Source organism: Pleurodeles waltl, unplaced genomic scaffold (genome assembly GCF_031143425.1).
Source record: "Pleurodeles waltl isolate 20211129_DDA unplaced genomic scaffold, aPleWal1.hap1.20221129 scaffold_238, whole genome shotgun sequence".
NCBI classification, from domain to species: domain Eukaryota; kingdom Metazoa; phylum Chordata; class Amphibia; order Caudata; family Salamandridae; genus Pleurodeles; species Pleurodeles waltl.
In genome coordinates this window covers 7,245-32,438 of record NW_027149944.1, presented here as the reverse complement: position 1 = coordinate 32,438, position 25,194 = coordinate 7,245, and the positions used below count along the sequence as shown (strand labels likewise).

At 46.2% G+C, this 25,194-nt stretch overlaps 1 protein-coding gene across 1 annotated transcript in view; it reads left to right on the top strand.

The window, feature by feature from the left end:
* Window positions 1–20,112, top strand: part of LOC138275422 (STE20-like serine/threonine-protein kinase) — a 158,387-nt gene extending 138,275 nt beyond the window's left edge. The window contains 2 exon segments of the mRNA XM_069219079.1: window positions 4,002–4,115; window positions 19,912–20,112. Of these exon segments, the coding sequence (XP_069075180.1) occupies window positions 4,002–4,115; window positions 19,912–20,112 (315 nt within the window).
* Window positions 20,113–25,194: the final 5,082 nt, after the last annotated feature.

The window sequence follows — 25,194 nt, the reverse complement described above, 5'->3', positions numbered from 1 at the left end:
AAGAAACAGAAGGAATACAGGCTGCCTTTGATATGGTTGACCATGACGCCCTAACTCAAAGACTCCATGAAGCCCGCATACAAGGGATTGCTCTCGACTGGATTACTTCCTATCTTTAAAAAAGAGCAAATATCATCCACTCGCCCCCCTTCTCATCCGAACCCTACCTCACAAAAGCAGGGGTCCCCCAAGGGTCAATCATCTCACCTTTGCTTTTCAACATCTACATGATATCTTTACCAGAACTGATCAATGATTTCCATCTCACATGCTACAACTATGCAGATGACACACAAATACTACTTAAATTAGAAGACCCCAAAACATTGAAAACTCACAAATCTTCAGTTGCCCCAGAGCCGTTGATCAGTGGATGACCTGGAGCCATCTCAAACTAAAATACCTCCAAAACAGAAATACTCATATGTGGTGACTGGAAAATTTATGACCCTCTGTGCGTCTGGCCTGACGATCTCGGACCACCTCCTCAATTATCCAAGGAAGTTAAAAACCTAGGAATCACCATGGATTCCAAGTTAACTATGAATGCTCAAGTAGACAAATTAGCACGCACAAGCTTCATCACCTTAAAAACTTTACGACGCATCTTCCCCCACCTCGGATTTCCACACAAGGTGCAAGCTACCATCTCACTTGTACTATCCAAACTGGATTATGCCAATAGCCTCTACCATGGATCATCTCTATCTGTTATGAAAAAACTACAACGTATCCAGAATTCCACAGCCAGGCTACTACTGCATCTAAAGCCGCAAGCCCACATCTCCCCTGCCTTGAGAGCACTACACTGGTTACCCGTTGCCAGAAGATGCACTTTCAAGCTGCTTTGTATCACCCACAAAGCTATACATGGAACAGGACCGCTTTTTTATCAGAAAGAAAATGACCAAATACATCCAAGAAAGAACCCTCCGCTCAAGACTGGCACCCCGCCTTAGAACACCACCATACAAGAAAAAGACTATAGGTGGTACATCCTTCTCCGTCCAAGCAGCCAAACTATGGAATTCATTACCCCCAAGTATAAGAGCCACAGATAACTTTCTTGTCTTCAGAAAACTACTCAAGAGTTGGCTCTTTCCTTCATAACCACCTTTTTCAAACAACTATGAACTGCATATGCCTATGTGGATAAATATTTTTTTCAGATTATATGTATATTTCTATTTATTTATAGTTTCTTTGGAAAATATGTATTGCTACTATGTCATAACAATAAAATACACACACACTCTTTAAACCTGTCTGACTAAGTATTTTTTACCCATGATTCTAATTATGTATTGTATGTGCATATGTGTGTGTGTGTGTATATATATATATATATATGTATATATTTATATGCATGTGTATATGTTGTTTCTGTGCTTGGCATGTTCGTGGATCATTGCATGGCTCCTGTTTTTTTTTTTTTGGGTTGTTATACTAGATATCTATGAATTCCTGCTCTCATCTTATCACACTTATCTACTCATCACTCTTATGTCATGTCTCTATCAAACTATCCTCCATTCTCACTCTGACTCATCCCAAATCCCTTCTACCACTTTCATCTCCTAAATATCTCTGCCTAAGCTCTTCCCTCCACATCTAACTCACCAAACCTCACTCTACCTCTGTGACCTCCCACACAACCCTACTAAATTCTCCTGCATTCATCTCACCCTGCTACTATGCTCTCCCTAACCCTTCCACATACTCTTCCCCCTCCACCCCCCTTTACTCATCCCAAGCCTTTGGGTTGAGTAAATGAAGGATATACTCCCAATTAACACCTCTGGATTTTAGTTCCTCCTCCACCCCTCCAATACTCCAGTCTAACTAACAAACTCTCATATCCGCGGCTCAAATTAACTCATAATAACACTAAAACTGTACTCATTATTTAACGATACTAATCCATCACTAATTCTTGTTGGTTTCCGGAGTAGCGTGCTACTCATCGAAAAGCGCTTCGACGCCTCATCAGGGGTAGTAAGCGCTATATAAATATGATTACAATTACAATATAAATACGTTAATGTATTGTTTGCCCTCTTCGACAAGGTGCAATATCCCATGACCACCACCTGGGGGCGATAAAGGCATTTGGACACCTTCTTGCAGACTTTACTGTACAATTTTGTGTGGGTTCCTTCCTGAATCTCTTTTCCCTCTAGTTTATGACTTGGACAGCAGATACTTACACATCTGGGATATTGGTTCACTACCCGAAGCCCTTGGATGTTAAAACGTTCAAATGAAATTCAATGTATTAATTGAAACTCTTCTACCATTTGTTTTAACTTGTCTGTTCTGTGTTTCGGAGTCCAGTGTCCCTTTGTGAGGACCAAGTTGGTTTGTTCTTACCATTGATGAGCACATTTTTAAAGTAAGGGAATAATGGTGTGCAGGCAAGGACATTTTTCAAGCAAGGCAAGAATGTTGCCAAGCCGCGCTTGAGGCATTTTATCACCAGTCCAGCTTCAATTAAGCATTTCGGTTGTTAAACATCATCATTAAATAGATCAGTGATGCTATTGTGTTTAACTAATTGTTCCATAGCAAGACCTTGTTCTTCTAGAAGCCAAAATAAGTTCTCCCTGCAATTTTTATTTTTGACTTTAAATTGGCAGGAAGGATCTAAGTGTCTGATTAACCTCCTTAGTTGAGCACTTGCCATTCAGCTGGTCCCTCCCTGATCACTGGGTGCATTGTTCTAAGATTCCCAATTACTGGGCACAGTTCACATAGGCAGCTTACATGAGAGCCATAGACCAAAGTATTCTCCATATACCTTTCACGCATGATTGGAAAATCTGGGACATAGTGGATCATTGTCCATGCCATTGCAATGGATATCACTGCAGTGCTTGTTCTGCTGGTTAAATGAACCTGTGATTTGGTCTCCTTCCCTGTACTTATGGTCATAGAGTTAAAACATTGCCAGGGACTGCTGTCACAGCGGTTCCTGACGATACTTTTTGGAGTTTGGCGCGCAGCTTCATCAAGCATGGCTGAGCCATATGGCAAACTGTTTCTTTTGCATTGTCAAAAAGAAAATCTCAAAGCAAGATTTTCTTTTTGATAATAAAAGACAATGCTCCCCTCGCTATGGGAGTCCTCTCCTATAGCGAGGTGAGCATTTTGTATTTTTCACTGCCCCTTAAACCCAGTTTTTTTAATTTTCTGGTGGTGACAGGCAGTGAAACTGGCCTCTAAGTCTTCCCATCTAAATCACTTGGGCGTTATTAGAAGTCAGTCTCCGGCCTTTACTCTGTTAGGCCGTCAGAGGGGGTTAAGCACTGCAGAGTCGGGAGTAGTCTCGGCCATGATTAAAGCAAAGATCTGCCTGCATTTACATCGGCCCACGGATCCTAATCTTGGCGATACAGAAACTCAGTCGCAAAAAGCAATGTAGCATCCATGCCACCAAGATATAAATCAGGCCCTTTGTCTTAAAATAAAACAGGGAGCCAATATGTCCGTTAGAAACTTTGTTGGTTTCACAGACAGTGTCACAGGCTCAAGGGCCTTAAACCTAAAACATGCTACCAATTGCACACCAGTCAAATGGCACGGTTTACGCATTTAGCGCAGCGCTGTCACAGAGCACCAGTACCTGACCTCCTTTCAAGTTACAAGAGCCTATCCTTTTCTAGAGTTCTGCTGGTCCCGCCCTTCTGTGATGGGAAGGCTGCGCAAGGAGTGATGTATAAGATGAGCATGAAGGTCTGAGCGATCCAGGTAACTCCAGAGGCAGAGCGCACAGTTGAAACAAAGCTGCCTCTTAAGCAAAGCATTCCAAATTCGTATTAAAAACTAATCTTGTCCATTTAGGAAGTCTTTAAATTTGCCTCTAAACACAGATGCACCATAGTGGAACATCTGTAGTGTATAGAATAAATCACACTCATAAAATGTAAACTGTAAAGGTATTCCAGGGTGCATGCATGTTGGTATAAAACATAACTTGAACCTAATAATTGTCTTGGTTTTAGAATGAAAAATGCCACCTGCTGATTGAACACGAAACCCAGAAGCTCAAGGAGCTGGATGATGAGCATTGCCAGGAATTGAAGGAATGGAGAGAGAAACTGAGACCGAGAAAGAAGGTAGCACAAACAACTGGAAATCAAGACGATTTGTCAGATACTAGAAAAAAGTCAATGGACTTTATTTCAAATGCTATTCAGTTATCTGTCTCTCTCTCTCTCTCTCATATCTCAGTGTATTCCTGTTTATCAACGCAAGTTTTTGTTTGATTGGTCTTATATAGCACCTTGACTAATGCGCTTTCCTTCATTATATGACCGCGGTGTACTTGAGTTTGGAGTGATGTAGGTAAACAATAGCACAGTCAGCTCGGCCAGCAGGTGAAATGTACCTCGTGAAGCCTACTGCTGCAGCGAGTCCCGGTTACTTAAGAGTACAGATCCGTCACTTTCAAAGCATGGAAGACACAAACACTTCTTCAGGGAAGTGAGCTTTAACCCTTTCAGTGCCCAGCTCTTTACACACATCAGTGCTACTGTTAGTATGAGGCTGCCTAAAGACCTCCGCCTGTTTTGATTACATCCATCCAAAGATGTTAGCAGTATGCAGGAATGTGTATTGTTATTCTGTCAAATGCGAATATTATTACCTTCTTTCAGCGAAACTGGTCAGTAATTCATTGCAGCTATCATAAATACATAAATCATGTAATCCTAACATTAGAAATTCTGCCCTGAATGTACTGAGTTTGGCAATACCAAGTGCGTGTGGGTTTTCATAGGAATTGTGATCTGCACAGAGCACTAATGTAGTATTTCGACATATTAGTTAATTGTAGTTGAAACATTGTTTTTATGGTCATTTTGGTTGTTTGAAACCGCAGGAATGTAGGGAAATACAGGCAAATAAAATTTTCAGAATATTCACTTCTGAACCAAATCGAATGGTTTTCCACCATGATAACTTGCAGGAGATTGGCATTTTTTTTTTCTTTCTTGAAGTTGTTAAAAAACGTAAGCTATGCATATATATGTTCGATGGCATGTGTAGCTGCAGATAAACATGCTGTGCACTGTTCCTGCCATCTAGTGTTGGGCTCGGAGTGTTACAAGTTGTTTTTCTTCGAAGAAGTCTTTTCGAGTCACGGGACCGAGTGACTCCTCCTTTTCGGCTCCATTGCTCATGGGCATCGACTCCATCTTAGATTGTTTTCTTTCCGCTTGTACATACTCCTGTTAGGTGTGGACATGTGCAGGTCGTTTTTCTTCAAAGAAGTGTTTATAGTCACAAGTTATAGTGACTCCAGTTACTGTTAATGCGCATTGGCATTGATTCCATTGTTGATTGTTTTTTCTCCGCTCCGGTTTAGACGTCTCCTTTTGAGCTCTGGTTCGAAGCCACGTGATGTTCACGCTGAGCCTGCTCAGATCCTTTCTTACTCGCAGAACAATTTCAAAGCCCTGTATGGGGCCTAGCCCCTCCGGGGCTCCATCCATTGCTCGGCACAAGAGAATGTACACATAATGGAATGGACTCCTTTCAGATACTGTCTGAAGTGGCAAGTGAAGAACTGGATGACAGATGTGTAACCTCTGTCTGTCCTTGGACCATCAGGACAGACCGGATTCCTGCTCAGTGAGGCCTGCCTTCAGGAACAAGAAACTTAAGCGTTGATGGCCCGCCACCCATCAAAGTCAATGGTGTCCACCTCCGAAGAAGGCTAGAGTACCAACATCTCTCCTCCACCCCTTAACACTACTCAGAAGCTGAGCATCTCCTTGGTGGAGGCTGAGCATCGAGCTCACAGGCCAGTCAATGTAGCTTCCGGTCCACCACTGCCACAATCCCAGGTTGAGCACCGAACTACAGAGTTGGAGTTTGTGAGAAAGTAACCTCTTTCTAGCCTTGTTACCCCCACTTTTGGCCTGTTTGTGAGTGTAAGTCAGGGTGTTTTCACTGTCTCACTGGGATCCTGCTAGCCAGGGCCCAGTGCTCATAGTGAAAACCCTATGTTTTCAGTATGTTTGTTATGTGTCACTGGGACCCTGCTAGTCAGGACCCCAGTGCTCATAAGTTTGTGACCTATAGGTATGTGTTCCCTGTGTGATGCCTAACTCTCTCACTGAGGCTCTGCTAATCAGAACCTAAGTGGTTATGCTCTCTCTTTACAAATTGTCACTAACAGGCTAGTGACCAATTTCACCAATTTACATTGGCATACTGGAACACCCTTATAGTTCCCTAGTATATGGTACTGAGGTACCCAGGGTATTGGGGTTCCAGGAGATCCCTATGGGCTGCAGCATTTCTTTTGCCACCCATAGGGAGCTCTGACAATTCTTACACAGGCCTGCCACTGCAGCCTGAGTGAAATAACATCCACGTTATTTCACAGCCATTTTACACTGCACTTAAGTAACTTATAAGTCATCTATATGTCTACTCTTTCCCTGGTAAAGCTTGGGTGCTAAGTTAATTAGTGTGTGGGCACCCTGGCACTAGCCAAGGTGCCCCCACATTGTTCAGGGCCAATTCCCCGGACTTTGTGAGTGCAGTGACACCATTACACGCGTGCACTACATATAGGTCACTACCTCTGTGTAGCTTCACAATGGTAACTCCGAATATGGCCATGTAACGTGTCTATGATCATGGAATTGCCCCCTCTATGCCATCCTGGCATTGTTGGTACAATCCCATGATCCCACGGGTCTGTAGCACAGACCCGGGTACTGACAAACTGCCTTTTCGGGGGCTTCACTGCAGCTGCTGCTACTGCCAACCCCTCAGACAGGTTTCTGCCCTCCTGGGGTCCAGCCAGGCTTGGCCCGGGAAGGCAGAACAAAGGACTTCCTCAGAGAGAGGGTGTTACACCCTCTCCCTTTGGAAAATGGTGTGAAGGCAGGGGAGGAGTAGCCTCCCCCAGCCTCTGGAAATGCTTTTATGGGCACACATGGTGCCCATTTCTGCATAAGCCAGTCTACACCGGTTCAGGGACCCCTCAGCCCTGCTCTGGTGCAAAACTGGACAAAGGAAAGGGGAGTGACCACTCCCCTGACCTGCACCTCCCCTGGGAGGTGCCCAGAGCTCCTCCAGTGTGCTCCAGACCTCTGCCATCTTGGAAACAGAGGTGCTGCTGGCACACTGGACTGCTCTGAGTGGCCAGTGCCAGCAGGCGACGTCAGAGACTCCTTCTGATAGGCTCCTTCAGGTGTTGCTAGCCTATCTTCTCTCCTAAGTAGCCAAACCCTCTTTTCTGGCTATTTAGGGTCTCTGCTTTGGGGAATTCCTTAGATAACGAATGCAAGAGCTCATCAGAGTTCCTCTGCATCTCTCTCTTCACCTTCTGCCAAGGAATCGACTGCTGACCGCGCTGGAAGCCTGCAAAACTGCAACAAAGTAGCGAAGACCACTACTGCAACTCTGTAACGCTGATCCTGCCACCTTCTCGACTGCTTTCCTGGTGGTGCATGCTGTGTGGGTAGTCTGCCTCCTCTCTGCACTAGAAGCTCCGAAGAAATCTCCTGTGGGTCGACGGAATCGTCCCCCTGCAACCGCAGGCACCAAAGAACTGCATCACCGGTACCCTGGGTCTCCTCTCAGCACGACGAGCGAGGTCCCTTGAATCCAGCAACTCTGTCCAAGTGACTCCCACAGTCCAGTGACTCTTCAGTCCAAGTTTGGTGCAGGTAAGTCCTTGCCTCCCCACGCCAGACTGCATTGCTGGGAACCACAACTTTTGCAGCTACTCTGGCCTCTGTGCACTTCCAGTGGAAATCCTTTGTGCACAGCCAAGCCTGGTTCCACGGCACTCTAACCTGCATTGCACGACCTCCTGAGTTGTCTTCCGGCGACGTGGGACTCCTTTGTGTAACTTCAGGTGAGCACCATTTCACTCCTCTTTGTAGTGCCTGTTCCGGCACTTTTGCGGATGCTGCCTGCTTCTGAGAGGGCTCCTCGTCCTGCTGGGTGCCCCTTCTGTCCCCGGACACAATTGGCGACATCCTGGTCCCTCCTGGGCCACAGCAGCATCCGAAAACCGTAAACGCACGACTTGCAGCTAGCAAGGCTTGTTTGCAGTCTTTCTCCAGGAAAACACTTCTGCACAACTCTTCACAGCGTGGGGCATCCATCCTCCAAAGGGGAAGTCTCTAGCCCTTGTCGTTCTTGCAGAATCTTCAGCTTCTACTGTCCAGTAGCAGCTTCTTTGCACCCACAGCTGGCATTTCCTGGGCATCTGCCCATCTCCGACTTACTTGTGACTTTTGGACTTGGTCCCCTTGTTCCACAGGTACCCTCGTTTGGAAATCCATCATTGTTGCATTGCTGATTTGTGTCTTTCCTGCAGAATTCCCCTATCACGACTTCTGTGCTCTTTGGGGAACGTTAGTGCACTTTGCACTCACTTTTCAGGGTCTTGGGGTGGGCTATTTTTCTAACCCTCACTGTTTTCTTACAGTCCCAGCGACCCTCTACAAGGTCACATAGGTTTGGGGTCCATTCGTGGTTCGCATTCCACTTTTGGAGTATATGGTTTGTGTTGCCCCTATTCCTATGTGTCCCATTGCATCCTATTGTAACTATACATTGTTTGCACTGTTTTCTAATACTATACTGCATATTTTTGGTATTGTGTACATATATCTTGTGTATATTTGCTATCCTCATACTGAGGGTACTCACTGAGATACTTTGGGATATTGTCATAAAAATAAAGTACCTCTATTTTTAGTATATCGGTGTATTGTGTTTTCTTATGATATTGTGCATATGACACTAGTGGTACTGTAGGAGCTTCACTCGTCTCCTAGTTCAGCTTAAGCTGCTCTGCTAAGCTACCATTATCTATCAGCCTAAGCTGCTAGACACCCTATACACTAATAAGGGATAACTGGGCCTGGTGCAAGGTGTAAGTACCCCTTGGTACTCACTACAAGCCAGTCCTGCCTCCTACAGAGTTCATGTGTGCTCAACTCTTGGCATTGAAGCATCCAGCCATTCAACTTCATCTAGGTCTTTGGTTCCAGCATTATAGACACCCACAAGGCCACTCTCGGAGTCCAGGCCTTTGGATCCGAAAAACGGCTCGGTGACTGCAGGCCAACAGACATCCTGAGCTCTGAGTAAGTTGACGTACAGGGGTACATCCACTTCCGAGGATCAGCCTATCCTCCAGCACCTTGAGGAGGAACTCAGTGCCAGGCAACAGCATATACATATTCATCCTGAGACTGGTTGAATTCCAGCTAAGCCCGCTCCTTAGGCAGAGGACACTGTTCCTCCAAAGAGAAAATTGACTTTAGAAGAGGCAGTAAATCTACCACGGAGCTGGGAGAACCTTTTTACCATGTTCACCACAATAGGGTTGTCTTCTGGACGAACCCCAGGTTCCTTCCTAAGGTGATCCGTAGTATCTACCTTAATCAAACTATAGAACTGCCTGCTTTCTTCTCACTTCCACAGTCAATAGCAGAACAAGCTCTTCATACCTTAGATGGCAAAAGAACACTTATGTATTATATTGACAGCACAAACTTCTTCTGAACGACACAACCGTTTTTTGTTTCTTTCTCCACATCACATAAAGGCTGTGCTCTGGGCAAAGCAGGACTAACATGCTGGTTGATCAAACATTTACAAACATGTTATGCCAAATCAAAAAGTCCTTTGCTTATTTCTTCCAGACTCCCCTCCACTTGCATAAAAGGAGGCACTATAGTTTACTTTGGTAATATTTCTATAGCTGACATCTGTAAAGCAGCTACTTGGCCTACTCCCCGCACTTTTACTAAACATAACTGTGTGGATGTTTTAGCATGCCAACAAGCTAGAGTTCGCCAGGCTGCTTTAGGCACATTTTTCCAGTCTTTTGCAACATCCTCAGGCTAGCCACCCCTATATGGGAGTACTGATTTACAGTCTATGCTCAGCGTGTGTATCTACAGCTACCAATGCCATGAATGGAAAATGTTTACCCTGTAGGCATCTGTGACATGTAGTGCCTACTGTCCTCCCTAGAAGCCTATGGATGTTACAGACACTTATCTTTTGCATATATTATTCTTTCACATTGTCATCTTTTCTGTACCTCTATGATCCATCTACATCCTCAGCCTTTGGGCGGAAAGAATATCTAACAATGGAGTAGATGCCCATGCATATTATGAGGAATGAGTGGAGTTACTATAGCTTGTGACTCGAAATCTTCTTCATAAGAAAAACAACTTCATAAAAAAACAACAGGGTAAAATTTTACATATCTATCTACATCTATATATACATATGGTCGATGGCATGTGTAGCTGCAGATACACATGCTGTGCACTATCCTGCCATCTAGTGTTGGGCTTGGAGTGTTACAAGTTGTTTTTCTTCAAAGAAGTCTTTTCGAGTCACGAGACCGAGGGACTCCTCCCTTTCGGCTCCATTGCGCATGGGCGTTGACTCCATCTTAGATTGTTTTCTTTCCGCCATCAGGTTCGGACGTGTTCCTCTTCGCTCCGTATTTAGATTAGGAAAAGTTAGTTAGTTATCAGAAAATTCGACGGTTTTGTTCGCGCTCGGTACCGATTTAGTGTTAGCACATCGACACCGAAGAAAGAAGCGCTCCGGCGGGCTTCGGGGCTTCCACTCTCCAGCGGGGCCTGGTCCGCCCGACCGCATCCATCTTCAAACCTCATGGACCGGACCCCCTTCCGCTTCTGCCCCAACTGCCACGCAAAGTATCCTTATACAGACCAACACTTGGTCTGTAATCTGTGTTTGTCTCCAGAACACAAAGAGGATACTTGCAAGGCTTGTCAGGCATTTCGATCCAAGAAAACACTACGAGATCGAAGAGCTCGAAGACTCCAGATGGCGTCAATACCGACCGAGCAGATCGACGTCGAGGAAGAGGAGAGATTCTCCATTCGAGATTCGGACTCGGACGAGTCCGAAAGTGAGCAGCCGAAGACGCAGCAACAAACTGTAAGTAAACCAGCCCCGGCAGACTCACTCAAAAATAATAAAGGCCAAGGGGATGCCACCGCCAACAGGCCATGGCTTAAACCGAAAACACGGTGACCAAACATCGGCACCGAAAAAGGCCTCCCAGCAGCCGAAGACATCCGACTCCGGTCGAGATACCGGCTCCGAACAATCTCGGCACCGAGAGTTCGGCACCCCAAAAGTCAAGAAGGTTTCCTCGGAGCTGAAAAAGACTGTACAAAAAGCTTTGGTGCCGAAACATGCAGCCTCGGAGCCAAAACCAGGCTCCTATACAGAAGAGCAAGGCCTTTCAAGTCAGTTGCAAGGGCACAGATTTGAACAAGAACTGGGAATGGGAGAGCCTGACCATACCCAGAGGAGGCTGCACATACAAAAGGACATGGGGAAAATCTAAACTCTTCCCCCAATAAAAATCAAGCGAAAGCTAGCTTTCCAGGAGACGGAAATGCAGCCAAAAGCGAAAGTGGCTAAAGACAAAACACCACCAAGGTTCTCGCCACAGAAATCTCCATCGCATTCGCCACACCTGTCCCCGGTAGCGACACCCCCAATGATGCAGTCGCCAACACACCCTGGGATGATGCAAGATGACCCGTATGCATGGGACTTGTATGATGCATCGGTCTCAGACAGTAGTCCCGATTGCTACCCGGCTAGGCTGTCACCACCTGAGGACAGCACTGCATATATGCAGGTGGTTTCAAGGGCAGCTGCATTTCATAATGTAGCAATGCATGCAGAGCCCATAGAGGAAGACTTTTTGTTTAACACATTGGCATCCACTCACAGCTCATACCAAAGTTTGCCAATGCTGCCAGGCATGTTAAAACATGCCAAACAAGTGTTCCAGGACCAGGTAAAAGGCAGAGCCATCACGCCTAGGGTGGAGAAGAAATATAAACCTCCCCCAACGGACCCTGTGTTTATCACACAACAATTAACTCCTGATTCGGTGGTAGTGGGAGCAGCCTGGAAGAGGGCGAACTCCCAATCCTCAGGGGACGCACCCCCGCCCGACAAAGAAAGTCGGAAATTTGATGCAGCAGGCAAGAGGGTGACAGCACAGGCAGCCAATCAGTGGCGGATTGCCAATTCCCAGGCTCTACTGGCTCGATACAACAGGGCACATTGGGATGAAAAGCTACATCTCGTTCAGCACCTTCCCAAGGAGTACCAAAAACGTGCCCAACAGGTTGTTGAGGAAGGACAAACTATCTCGAACAACCAAATAAGGTCGGCTATGGATTCAGCAGACACGGCGGCAAAGACAGTGAACACTGCAGTAACCATTCGTAGGCACGCATGGTTACGGAGCTCCGGTTTTAAGCCTGAAATCCAGCAGGCTGTGCTGAATATGCCGTTCAACCAAGAACAATTGTTTGGGCCGGAGGTGGATACGGCAATAGAAAAACAAAAAAAAAACACGGATACGGCCAAAGCCATGGGTGCACTCTACTCCCCACAGAGCAGAGGCACTTTTAGAAAGCTGCACTTTAGGGGGGGTTTTGTTCCCAAACCACAGAGCCTTCCACATCACAAGCCAGACCCACATATCAGGGCCAGTATCAAAGAGGAGGTTTTCGAGGAACATATAGGGGTGGACAGTTCCCAAAGACAGGAGGGAAATTCCAGAGCCCAAAAACTCCACAAAACAAACAGTGACTTCAATGTCACAAACCCCCACCACTCAACACCAGTGGGGGGTAGACTTACCGCATATTACCACAACTGGGAAAACATAACTACGGACGCATGGGTCCTAGCCATTATCCAACATGGTTAATGCATAGAATTCGTAACAATGTCTTGTAGTAGGTTTTCTAGCTTGTTTAATGACCTCCATACATTCTTGTGTAAGGTCTAAATGTCCAAATTCTAAGACTTCAGGAGTCAGATTGCTAGATTGAGCGATGCTGGATTCGGGTGCCTGATCGGTTGTTTGTGTTGAGTTAACAGATCTGGTCTGTTTGGTAGTTTGATATGAGGTACTACTGACAGGTCTAGCAGTGTTGTGTACCATGGCTGGCGAGCCCAGGTTGGTGCTATGAGTATCAGTTTGAGTCTGTTTTGACTCAATTTGTTTACCAGATAAGGAAGGAGTGGGAGAGGGGGAAAAGCGTAAGCAAATATCCCTGACCAACTCATCCATAACGCATTGCCCTTGGACTGAGGGTGTGGATACCTGGACGCGAAGTCTTGGCATTTTGCGTTTTCTTTTGTTGCGAATAGGTCTATTTCTGGTGTTCCCCAGCGTAGAAGGTAAGCTTGTAGTACGTGGGGATGAATTTCCCATTCGTGTGTTTGTTGGTGAGCTCGACTGAGATTGTCGGCCAACTGGTTTTGAATCCCTGGGATGTATTGTGCTATTAGGCTAATGTGATTGTGAATCGCCCAATGCCAAATCTTTTGTGCTAAGAGACAGAGTTGTGATGAGTGTGTCCCTCCTTGTTTGTTTAGGTAATACATTGTTGTCATGTTGTCTGTTTGGACAAAATGTGTTTGTGGGCTATTAGTGGTTGAAATGCTTTCAATGCTAGAAACACTGCTAACTGTTCTAAATGATTTATATGCAGTTGTTTTTGCTGAACATCCTATTGTCCCTGTATACTGTGCTGGTTGAGGTGTGCTCCCCACCCCATCATGGAAGCATCTGTTGTGATTATGTATTGAGGCACTGGGTCTTGGAATGGCCGCCCTTGGTTTAAATGTATAGGATTCCACCATTGAAGCGAGAGGTGTGTCTGGCGGTCTATCAACACTAGATCCTGAAGTTGACCCTGTGCATGTGTCTATTGTGTTGCTAGGCACTGTTGTAAGGGCCGCATGTGTAGTCTTGCGTTTGGGACAATGGCTATGCATGAAGACATCATGCCTAGAAGTTTCATTACAAAACTCACTTGGTAGTGGTGGTTTGGGTACATGTTTAATATTACATTTTGGAATGCTTGTACTCTTTGTGGACTTGGAGTGGCAATCGCTTTTTGTGTGTCGAGTGTTGCTCCCAAGTATTGTTGTATTTGACACAGTTGTAGATGCGATTTTTGGTAGTTTAAAGAGAACCCTTGTTTGTGTAGGGTTTCAATGACGTATTGTGTGTGTAGAAGACACTCTTGTTGATTGCTGGTTTTTATTAACCAATCGTCCAAGTAAAGGAATACGTGCATGTGCTGTCTCCTGATGTGAGCGGCTACTACTGCAAGGCATTTTGTGAATACCCTTGGGGCTGTTGTTATCCCGAACGGTAACACTTTGAATTGGTAATGCACGCCTTGGATTACAAATCTTAAGTATTTCCTGTGGGAAGGTTGTATGGGTATGTGGAAATATGCATCCTTGAGATCTAATGTTGACATGTAGTCCTGTTTTTTGAGCAAGGGAATCACGTCTGAGGCACCCGAATCCAGCATCACTCAATCTAGCAATCTGACTCCTGAAGTCTTAGAATTTGGACATTTAGACCTTACACAAGAATGTATGGAGGTCATTAAACAAGCTAGAAAACCTACTACAAGACATTGTTATGCAAACAAATGGAAAAGATTTGTTTATTACTGCCATAATAATCAAATTCATCCACTACAGGCTTCCGCAAAAAACATTGTAAGCTACTTATTACACTTACAAAAATCTAAACTAGCATTTTCTTCTATTAAAATACATCTCACAGCAATATCTGCCTATCTGCAGATTACACATTCAACATCACTTTTTAGAATCCCAGTCATCAAAGCATTTATGGAGGGATTGAAAATAATCATACCCCCGAGAACGCCACCAGTCCCCTCGTGGAACCTCAATATTATATTAACACGACTCATGGGTCCACCATTCGCACCCATGCACTCTGGTGAGATGCAATACTTAACCTGGAAAGTAGCCTTCCTAATAGCTATCACATCTCTTAGAAGAGTAAGTGAAATACAAGCATTTACTATACAAGAACCCTTTATAAAAATACATAAACATAAAGTGGTTCTCCGTACAAATCCCAAATTCTTACCAATAGTTATATCACCGTTCCACCTAAACCAAACAGCGGAACTCCCAGTTTTTTTTCCACAACCAGACTCAGTAGCCGAAAGAGCCTTACATACGTTAGACATTAAAAGAGCACTAATGTATTACATTGATAGAACAAAACAGTTTCGCAAAACAAAACAATTGTTTGTAGCCTTCCAAAAACCTCATGCAGGAAATCCAATATCCAAACAAGGCATTGCCAGATGGATAGTGAAATGTATTCAGACCTGCTATATTAAAGCAAAAAGAGATCCACCTATTACGCCAAAGGCGCACTCCACTAGGAAGAAAGGCGCCACAGTGGCCTTTTTAGGAAATATGCCTATGACAGAAATCTGCAAGGCAGCCACATGGTCTACGCCTCATACATTCACAAAACATTACTGTGTAGAAGTGTTAACAACACAACAAGCCACAGTAGGACAGTCTGTATTACTAACATTGTTTCAGACAACTTCAACTCCTACAGGCTAAGCAACCACTTTTGGGGAGATAACTGCTTACTAGTCTATGCACAGCATGTGTATCTGCAGCTACACATGCCATTGAATGGAAAATGTCACTTACCCAGTGTACATCTGTTCGTGGCATGAGACGCTGCAGATTCACATGCGCCCTCCCGCCTCCCCGGGAGCCTGTAGCCGTTATAAGTTGAATGAAACTTGTAAATTTGTAAATATATACTATTTTATACACATTATGTACATACATAGTTACTCCATTGCATGGGCACCTTTACTATATACACAACTCCTACCTCACCCTCTGCGGGGAAAACAATCCAAGATGGAGTCGACGCCCATGTGCAATGGAGCCGAAAGGGAGGAGTCCCTTGGTCTCGTGACTCGAAAAGACTTCTTAGAAGAAAAACAACTTGTAACACTCGGAGCCCAACACTAGATGGCAGGATAATGCACAGCATGTGAATCTGCAGCGTCTCATGCCACGAACAGATGAACACTGGGTAAGTGACATTTTCCATATAGAGCAACAAAGAGTCATTATCTCTTGTAGCAGTGCATTTTTGTGGATCTAAAGTTCTAAACCAATTACAGGGCAGCAAAAGTTAATTTTTAAATTGGTCAATAGCTGAAATGTTAGCTTCGAGTGATCGTTCTTTAGAGATACGAAATGTCAAACTCATGCATTTTCCAAATTTTCGCACCCTAAGGAATCTGCCAAGGATTTTCTGAATATTGGCTAAATTTCACAAAAGGTGACAATTCCTTATTTAAATAGAAGTGTGTCAGTGTAAAGATGAAAACAAATATATGTTTGCATAGGCTACCAAACTATAAAAGATGCCTACAAGGTTTGAGTAGGTTTGTGGTGCCCAATGTTGTTGGTTGTAGATCTCCCTTAACTGGATTGGATGTCCACAAGACCTTGTCACTTCTGTTTATTCTTATTAAGTTTTCCAGTAACCTACAAGGACCTACAACAATAAGGGCAGACACAAAGGAGGTTTCAGTAAAGGAGCCTCCAACTCCAAACATGGACTTGATCACCAGCACTCATTTCCTCACCTTCCTCAAGAAGAGGAGCAAGCTCTCCTTCAGATGATTGTGGCCATAGCCCCCCCCCCCCACTCCCCCCTCACTTCACCACCAGGACTAGGGGGTTTGTTCCTTTTACTTCTTCCTGCCAATGTAGGGCAAGTCTCCCAGACCAATTTTAGACCTTAGGACTCTCAAACGCTCCATTGTGCCGAACACTTCTACATGCTACTGCTGCAGGAGGTCACACCTCAAATGCAACAATGAAATTATATGATGTTAGATCTCAAGGGTACATACTTCCACACACCCATCCGTCCTACTCATCAAGGCTACCTCCACTTCATGATAAGTGGTCATCTTTACCAGTTCAAGGTACTCCCTTTTGATGTGAACAAATCTCCAAATGTTTTCACAAAGTGCCTGGCAGTAGTAACTGCCCATCTAGGAAGGAGGGGTGTCCACGTTTTCTCCTACCTCGATTGTTCACTGAGCAATAGAGCAAGCAAGTAACAGTGACAAGCAAACCCCCAGGCTTACATTTCCCTTCTGTGCAGCCTTAAGTTTACAATAAATGCCTCTAAACCCCACTGGCAGTCACTTCATATTCAGCCCTTCCCAGGGGCAGTCCTATACTCAGTTGCATGCAAAGCCTACCTAAGCTACAGATGGTGCTAGTCTTCCAGCAGCTCTTTTTTTAACCAAATGGTCATCTCGCAGTCAGAACTGTTATTCGATAGCTGGGCAAGATGGATTTCTGTACCACCATTGTACCCCACACCTGGCTTCACATGTGCTCATTTCAATAGTTCCTCCTGACCCATTGGTCACAAGCAGAGGGTCAAAGGGAAGATAGAGTTTTGGTAAGCCCCAGCATCCTCTGCAGTGTGAAACAGTAGCAATCTGCTGCAGGGAAAGTCCTTCCTAAACCCCATTCCACAAGTAATCACCACCGATGCCTCTCAAGCCAGGTAGGTAGCACATCTGGAATACAGGACAATACAAGTTGTGTGGGCCACCCTCTCTTTAATATCACAAAAAATAGACATTTCACCATTGCATTCACCTTATGGTGGGTACCTTCCATGGGTGGACAACAACCTTACTGACCACCTCAGTAGGACACATCAACGAATCCGCAAGTGAGAACTGCACCGGCAGTTCTGCTCCGCTATTTCCAATGTTCGGGCATGCCACTCAGACCTTTTCGGCTCCCCCCACCAATCAAAAAACAAAATGCCCAAATTGTGCCTCCAAGTTTCCACACCCTCAGACCATGGGAAATGTACTATTGTTGAACTAGTGAAGGATCTTTGCTTACGCGTTTCTACCTCTCTTACACCTTCCATTTGTCATCTGAAAATGCATCAACCCTCTCAGTTTTTCATCCTAGTAACTCTCACCTCGGCTGTACAGCTGTGGTAAGGGGCACTAATCACGATTTACCATATGAAGCTCCTCAACAGGCTGGAACTTCTCACCAGGTGCCAAGGCCAAATCAAACATCTAGATCCTGAACAGCTCACTCTAGTTATCTGGCAACTGAGGTCCAAGAGTTTGGATACCTGTCTTCCACGAAAATGCATGGACATAATATGGGAGTTCCGAAGGCCTGCCTCAAGGAGTGAAGGAGAGTCACATCAGACAAGTGGATCTTCAACATATAAGCATGGATCTTGCATAGAACTCATAAAGATACGTCCAGGGGTCAAACAAAGAAAGAGGGCACACTCTAAAGAAGAGAGAAGTTGCCTAGAAAGTGAGCTGCAGAACATCCTAAAGAAAGGGGCTATAGAGAGAGTGCCAACTACAGGAATGAACCAAGGAAATTACTCAGCATCCTTGCTTGTCCCAAAGCATGACAAGTCGCTCAGACCAACCTTGGACCTCCCTTCTTTGAACAAATTCCTAAAAATACAAACATTCAAAATGTTCACCCTAAAAGAGATACTCCCACAACTATGGGAAAAGAACTACATGGCTACTACAGACTTGAAGGACACCTACCTACACATTCCTATCAACTACAATCACAAAAAATAGCTTCTGTTCGTCGTCAGCCAAAAACATTATAAATTCAGAGTGCACCTTTCGGGATCAATTCAGCACCAAAAGTATCCACAAAATGCGTGGCTACAGTGGCTGCCTATCTAAGAAGGAAGCAGATCCACATATATCCATATGTGAATGACCGGCTGATAAAAGCAAACTCCTTCCACAAATGTGAATAGAACATCAGAACTGTCATGGACACCCTCCACAGGCAAGGTTTCACAACCTAGAGAAATCATCCATGAAGCCAGCAAGAGGAAAGACTTTTCTGGGAGGAAGGATAAAAATAATGGAGGTGAAAGCGTTTCCCACCCTCAAGAGGGTTCAAGTGATCACAGCGCTACTGCAAAGGGCAGTCTCTCACAGTGAGGACTGTGGGAAAAATGATGGGAATGATGGCCTCCTGAAATCCCATTATACCATACCCCAGACTACAGATGACACCCCTCCAAGAGTGGATTAAGAACCAGTGGTCACGAGTGATGCCCAGGAAGTTGGGAGGATCTAGTTGTTGTAAAGGATAAAGTGCAAGAAGAGATGAAGAACGAATTACTTACCTTCGGTAACGCATTATCTGGTAGAGACTCTAGCTGTAGATTCCTTAGCTTAGAATTTCTAGGCATCAGCTTGGAATCTGGAATTTGTGCTGAGCAGTACCCTACGTGCACAGTCATGTGGCATAGTTCGGATCCACGTGGCATCATCGGTGTCGTTGTAGCCATCTGTGAAGTCATAGTCTCCTATAACAGCACCACCCTGGCGCGCATACGTCAGTTCTTTTACCCACAAACTTCCACGGCAGAAGCGCAGAGTCATGAATGGAACCAACACCTTATCTGTGCAAAAACTAGGGCCCTGAAAGGTATAAACCCTAACCCTATTTAGACATATCCGCAGAGTGGGGAAGCCTGTGTGGGTGTAAGGAATCTGCAGCTAGATCGAGTCTCTACCAGATAATGCGTTACCGAAGGTAAGTAACTTGTTCATCTGAAAGACTTCTGGCTGCAGATTCCTTACCTTAGAATAGATACCCAAGCCATAACCTCCTGGTGGTGGGGTGCGGATAGATCTTATTACACTAAAAAAATCTTCTGGAACCGAACAGGCAAAGTGTCCGTCTCTTCGGACCTGACTGTCCAAGCAGACTGTCCAAGGGATGCCCACTTTGCTGCCTGACAAATATCCAGGATTGGAACACCTCATGGTAGCGTAGTCGTAGCAGCCTTGCCCGTGGTGGAATGAACCTTCAGGCCCTCAGAAGTGGTTCATTAACCACTACTGCATGTCTTTTGCAGTTCCCTCCAAGATCTGAACTGTCGGTGAGATTCCCCTGATGCTGTGCCCACTGGAATTTCAGGTCCCACTGCAGAGCCCACATATGCCATCTGACATGTTTGACGAACAGGATGCGGGAGGCGATGAGTCCCAGCAGCCTCAGTCTGTCTCGCCGAAATCCAGGATAGAGGCCGAAACATCGGTATCATACCTTGAATATCCTGGACTCCCTGCTCAGGAGGATAAGCCCGAAACTGCACTGTGTCCAGAACAGTTCCGATGAAAGAGAGCCTCTGAGAGGGAGTCAGGTGTGATTTTGGCACGTTTATATTGAACCCCAGTGAATGCAAGAGGTTTGTCATAGTCAGAAGGTGGGTGACGAGAGCCTGGGGCGTAGAAGCCTTCAACAGCCAGTCGTCGAGGTAGGAGGAAGACTGAAATCCATAACCTGCGCAGATGAGTTGCTACCACCGCCATCATTTTTGTGAACACCCGAGAGGCACTGGTGAGACTGAAGAGGAGCAAAGTAAACTGAAAGTGCTAGTGGCCCACCTTGAACCGCAAGTAATGCCTGTGGGCAGGCAGTATAGGGAAGTGAGAATACGCATCCTGCAAAACAAGCGCTACCATCCAGACTCCTTGGTCTAGGGCAGACAAGACCTGAGCAAGAGTAAGCATCTTGAATTTCTCCTTTTTGAGGAAGAGATTAATGTCCCGTAAATCCAGAATAGGATCTCCCATCTTTAACAGCTTGTAAGAGAGTGTCCCGCACGTTCAGGGACCCGAGGCAGCACCTGTGCCACCGTATCCCATGAAGTATGGGAAAAATAGCCCAATATGCATGATGGGTTTACAGACCTCAATGCCAGGCTGGAGAAAGAAAGCATTTTCTTTCCAAGTTGATCCAGCTTCTTGGATTCCCTATCTGGGGGAGCGGAAGGGACGGCACCATGCGCAGTGGAGGCCTGGACCACCAAGCTGTCCGGGGTGGGGTGTTGGATGTGGAAACGAAGATCTTTAGGAGCTGGTCTGTGGTCGCGGCTGATTGTCTTATTTACGGGAGCACATGTGCTGGGTTTGGGCCAAGTCTCCATCTGGACATCAGTGAGGGCCTCATTAAAGGATAACAATGGTTCTGATGTGGAAACCCTCGTCTGAAGCACCTCAGTCAGGAGGTTAGTCCTGACTGGCACTTTGGGCAAATCTAGGTCCAGGACCTCAGTTGCCCTGCGCACCATAGCATATGAACCTACCTCCTCCGTAGCCACAGTAGGAGGTGAGAGTATGTCAGTATCTGGAGAAGTATCCAGTCCACTAGCTTCCCCTAGTTCCTCATACCAGTCCATATGCTCCAAACCATATTCTAAAGGGTCATGGAACCCCTCCTACTTCTCACCTGTACCTGGCTGATCAAAATAAGCCTCAGGCACTGATCTGGCCCCTGGCGGCACCGTCAAAGTCTGAATCTGCGCCGAATGACGTAGGTCCGGCTCCTGATCATCTGGAATGAGGATGGGGCTCACACCACTGGTGGGTGTCGGCACAGCAGGGAGCATTGACGTTGGGAACGATGACGGAGGAGGCCGATTGTTTGGACTTAATTTCGTTGCAGATCCGGTATCTGATTCATGAGTCCCCAACGGTGCCGAAGCCGCTAGTGTGGAATCAGATGAGGCCCCTGCCGACCCCACAGGGCCCAAAGGTGCGGAGGCAGGCCGCTCCAATACAAGGCGCATGGCTTAGTAAAACTCCTTGAGTTGAGTGGGGGTCATTCCAGCTCCTGGAAAGGGGGGGAGACTCGAAGTCGGCCCTGGCATTAGTTCTGCAGAACTGTGCCTGAGAACGTCTACGTTCCCGAGACACCTCGTCGGCCGAACTAAAAGGGCCGAGTAAAAGAAGGTGCTATCCAGCAAAATGGCACTGATGCTGTAATGCGGTTTAGGAACGCAAAACAGAAGACACCAAAGTAATCAGATACCTCACACACCTACTAAATGACAACCTCATGTAAGTCTCGCTAAAGGTACACCTAGCGGTAGTAACCTCAACAAGAGGAAACATAGGAAGAATCCTCTTAACTGCCCCAGTGATTAAAAGGTTACTAGAGGGGGCAAAGAGAACACCCAGGTCAGCAGTAGCACCAGCGTGTGACCTTAACCTGTTGCTGACACAACTAATTAAGGTGCCCTTTAAACCATTGCACGAGGCAGCGCTGCTGTTCCTGACCTTTAAAACTGCCTTCCTAATGGCAAACATCATTATGTAGGGTTAGCAAGCTGCAAGCCCTAACCACCCGTGAACTCTGTCATAATAGTTCCACGTGAATCAAACAATTCTTCTCCCAGCTTTTTTTCCAAAAACACAGGTCGAAAGAGCCCTACACTCCCTGGTTGTCTACAGAGCAGTAATTTACTACATGTAAATAATTAAAGAGAATTAAAGAAACCACTTCTTCATATGAAGCAAAGGATCATCAGTAACAAAGGGCACCATTGCAGGAGGGATAGTGCAACAATACAATGTTGCTACTAGGTAGCAGGCACACATTTGAAAGCAAGGCCTAGAGCACATTCCACAAGAAAAAAGGGGCTACTTTAGCTTTCTAGCAAACGTGCCGCTAAGCGACATGTGCATGGCAGTTAACTGGTCTTCAGTCCACACTTTCACGAAACACTATGGGCGTACAGTTGAGCAAAAAATGGGACAGAGGTGGTAGAGCACCTGTTTGCAAATTCAACCCTATTTTGACACCATCTCCAAGAGGAACCAGAGACACCTACAGAATCAATGCACTGAATGTGAATCCAGATAAGGTGCCATTCAGCAAAACACAATGGTTACCTACCAGACATTGGCCTGGTCTGTCCTTCTACTGTGGCTACAGAGGAAGAGGCTACATTTACAAGCTAGTGCGGAAGGGCGGCTGAGGTCCTGAACCATATGGCAGTCAAGACCAACATCTTCACAGAGGTGCTTCAACCCAGAGTAGTCTCTACAGAGCCTCTTCTCCCCTTTAATGAAGCTGTCACTAATGTCCTGCTTGGAGCCTGGGCCAAGCCCTGCTCCTCCGCACAGGGGGATGCCCACCACCACAGCTCCGCTACTGGGGATACAGCTTTCATCCACCACCTTGCCCATGAGAGCCTGGTCGTGCAGGCCTCTACGTCTAAGGTTAACCCTGATGTGTTACCTACCACACCACCTGATAAGGAATCCAGAGGCTAGACACCAGTGGTAAGAGGATTTTCTCTTCTATCAGAATTTCACTGCGGTCTTTGAAGGCTGCATGCATCTTAGGCTGGTATACCCATACAGTGTGCTCCCCACAGTCTTGGAGGAAACCAAGCCATTTCCGATGGCCAGTGTAGGAAGCTGGCCTGGTGTGTGGTGGGTACCTATGGTACTTAAACCTTATACCAGGCCCAGGTATCCCCTCTTAATGAATTTAGGCAGTGTCTAGAAGCCAGGCTCTATACCTAACTGTGGATGGGCACCCAAGGCTTATCTAGGAGATATGCAAAGCTCATGCAGTGCCACTGTAGTTACACAGCACTTACACACATGAAATAAAAAACTCAGTTGTACAAAAATAAAGGTACTTTATTTTTGGAACCAATCACCACAAATTACTAGACAGGTGACCCACCCTTATGAGGTAGGTAATACACTAAATATATACACTAGCAATCAGAAATAGGAATAGAAAAGGTTAGAAAACAGTGCAGTGATAACCAATAGTAACCCTAGAGGGAGCACAAACCATATACAAAAAAAAATGGAATGCGAACAAGGCACCCCCACCAAGGTAAGTCAAATGTGTAGAGGGGAGATGGGAGTACTAGAGAACCACAAAGGTAAGTAACACAATACCCCCCCAGCGACCAGGAATGCAGGAGTAAATCACTGGATTTTCCCCAACCACCCAAAAGGAGGAAAAGAAGTACAAGAAGACACTCTGAGAAGACTGTAAGAAAACCAGCAGTGGATTCCTGAAGAAAAGTCACAGTGGAGTCCAGGAGGAGTAGGAGGTACTACCCACCCAGCTGTGGGTGCAGGAGTTGGTTGACGGTTCTGAAGAACAGGTCAGCACTGCAGCCCCAGAGCTGGAGAAGAGTTCCAGATGAATGCAGAAGATGTCCTCCGCCGGAAGGGAGATTGCAGACTGGTGTCGGTGCAGGATTTCCACCAACAAGCCTTGGCAAAGGCAAATTCAGGGTTGGAGGAAAAGAGGTGCTGCTGGGGACCAGCAAAGTCCAGGAGGAATCTACCCAGGAGGGGGAGTCACAGGAGACCCTCTGCATCGCAGAAGGCCTACAGGAGCAGAGGCAGCACCCACAGGAGTCCCACAGGACAGGGACATAGGAGTCGCAGGAGCAGACCACGCAGCACTACAGAAGTGGATCCCACGCTGCAGGAGAACCACGCAGGAGGCTGTGCTTTGCAGGATGGAGTGCTGGGGGCTGGAGCTACAATTTGCCTGAAGATCCCTTGGAAGAGATGCAAACAAGCCTTGGCAGCTGCAAGAGATGCAGTGCAGTGTCCTGCGTGGGAAGGCAAATGCTTACCTCCACCAAAGTTGGACAGCTGGCAGAGAGGACCAAGAGGACTACTCCGGATCACCACCCATGGTGCAGGATCCATTCAGCTCAGCAGGAGAGGGGATCCACGCAGCCGGTCGTCGGTTGTTGTAGATGCCCGCAGTTGCAGGGAAATTACTCCTTCACTCCAAGAGAAAATTCCTTCTTCTTGTGCAGGCGGAAGAGTTGCATTCTTCTGTAGATCCACAGCAAGAAAATTGTTGCAAAGCTGGAAACAATATTGCTGAAGAGTCCTTTCTTCTTGGAAGCACCTTGCCGGGTCCTGGAGGTTCCAGTCACAGTTCCGGAGGCCAGAAGTTGAAGTAAAGGTTGCAGAGGAGTCCTGCTGGAATGCTGCAAGCCGAATCTGAAGACCCACCCAAGAGGGGGACCCTAAAAATCCTTGAAAGGGGGATTGGTCACCTAGCCAGGTAAGCACCTATCAGGAGGGGGCTCTGATGTCACCTGCCTGGCCTGGCCACTTAGATGATCCCAGAGTTCCCTGCCAACCTTAGAATCAAGATGGCAGAACCCAGGGACCCTCTGGAGGAGCCTGGGGTGGTGATGGACAGGGGTGTGGTCATTCCCCTTTCCTTTGTCCAGTTTTGCACCAGAGCAGGGATGGTGGGGATCCCTAAACCGGTGTGGAATGGTTTATGCAGGGAGGGCAGCAAATGTGCCATTCAAAGCAAACCAGTGGCTTGGGGAGGCTACCCCTCCCATGCCAATCACACGTTTCCAAAGGGAAGAAGGTGTTACCTCCCTCTCCCAAAGGAAATCCTTTGTTC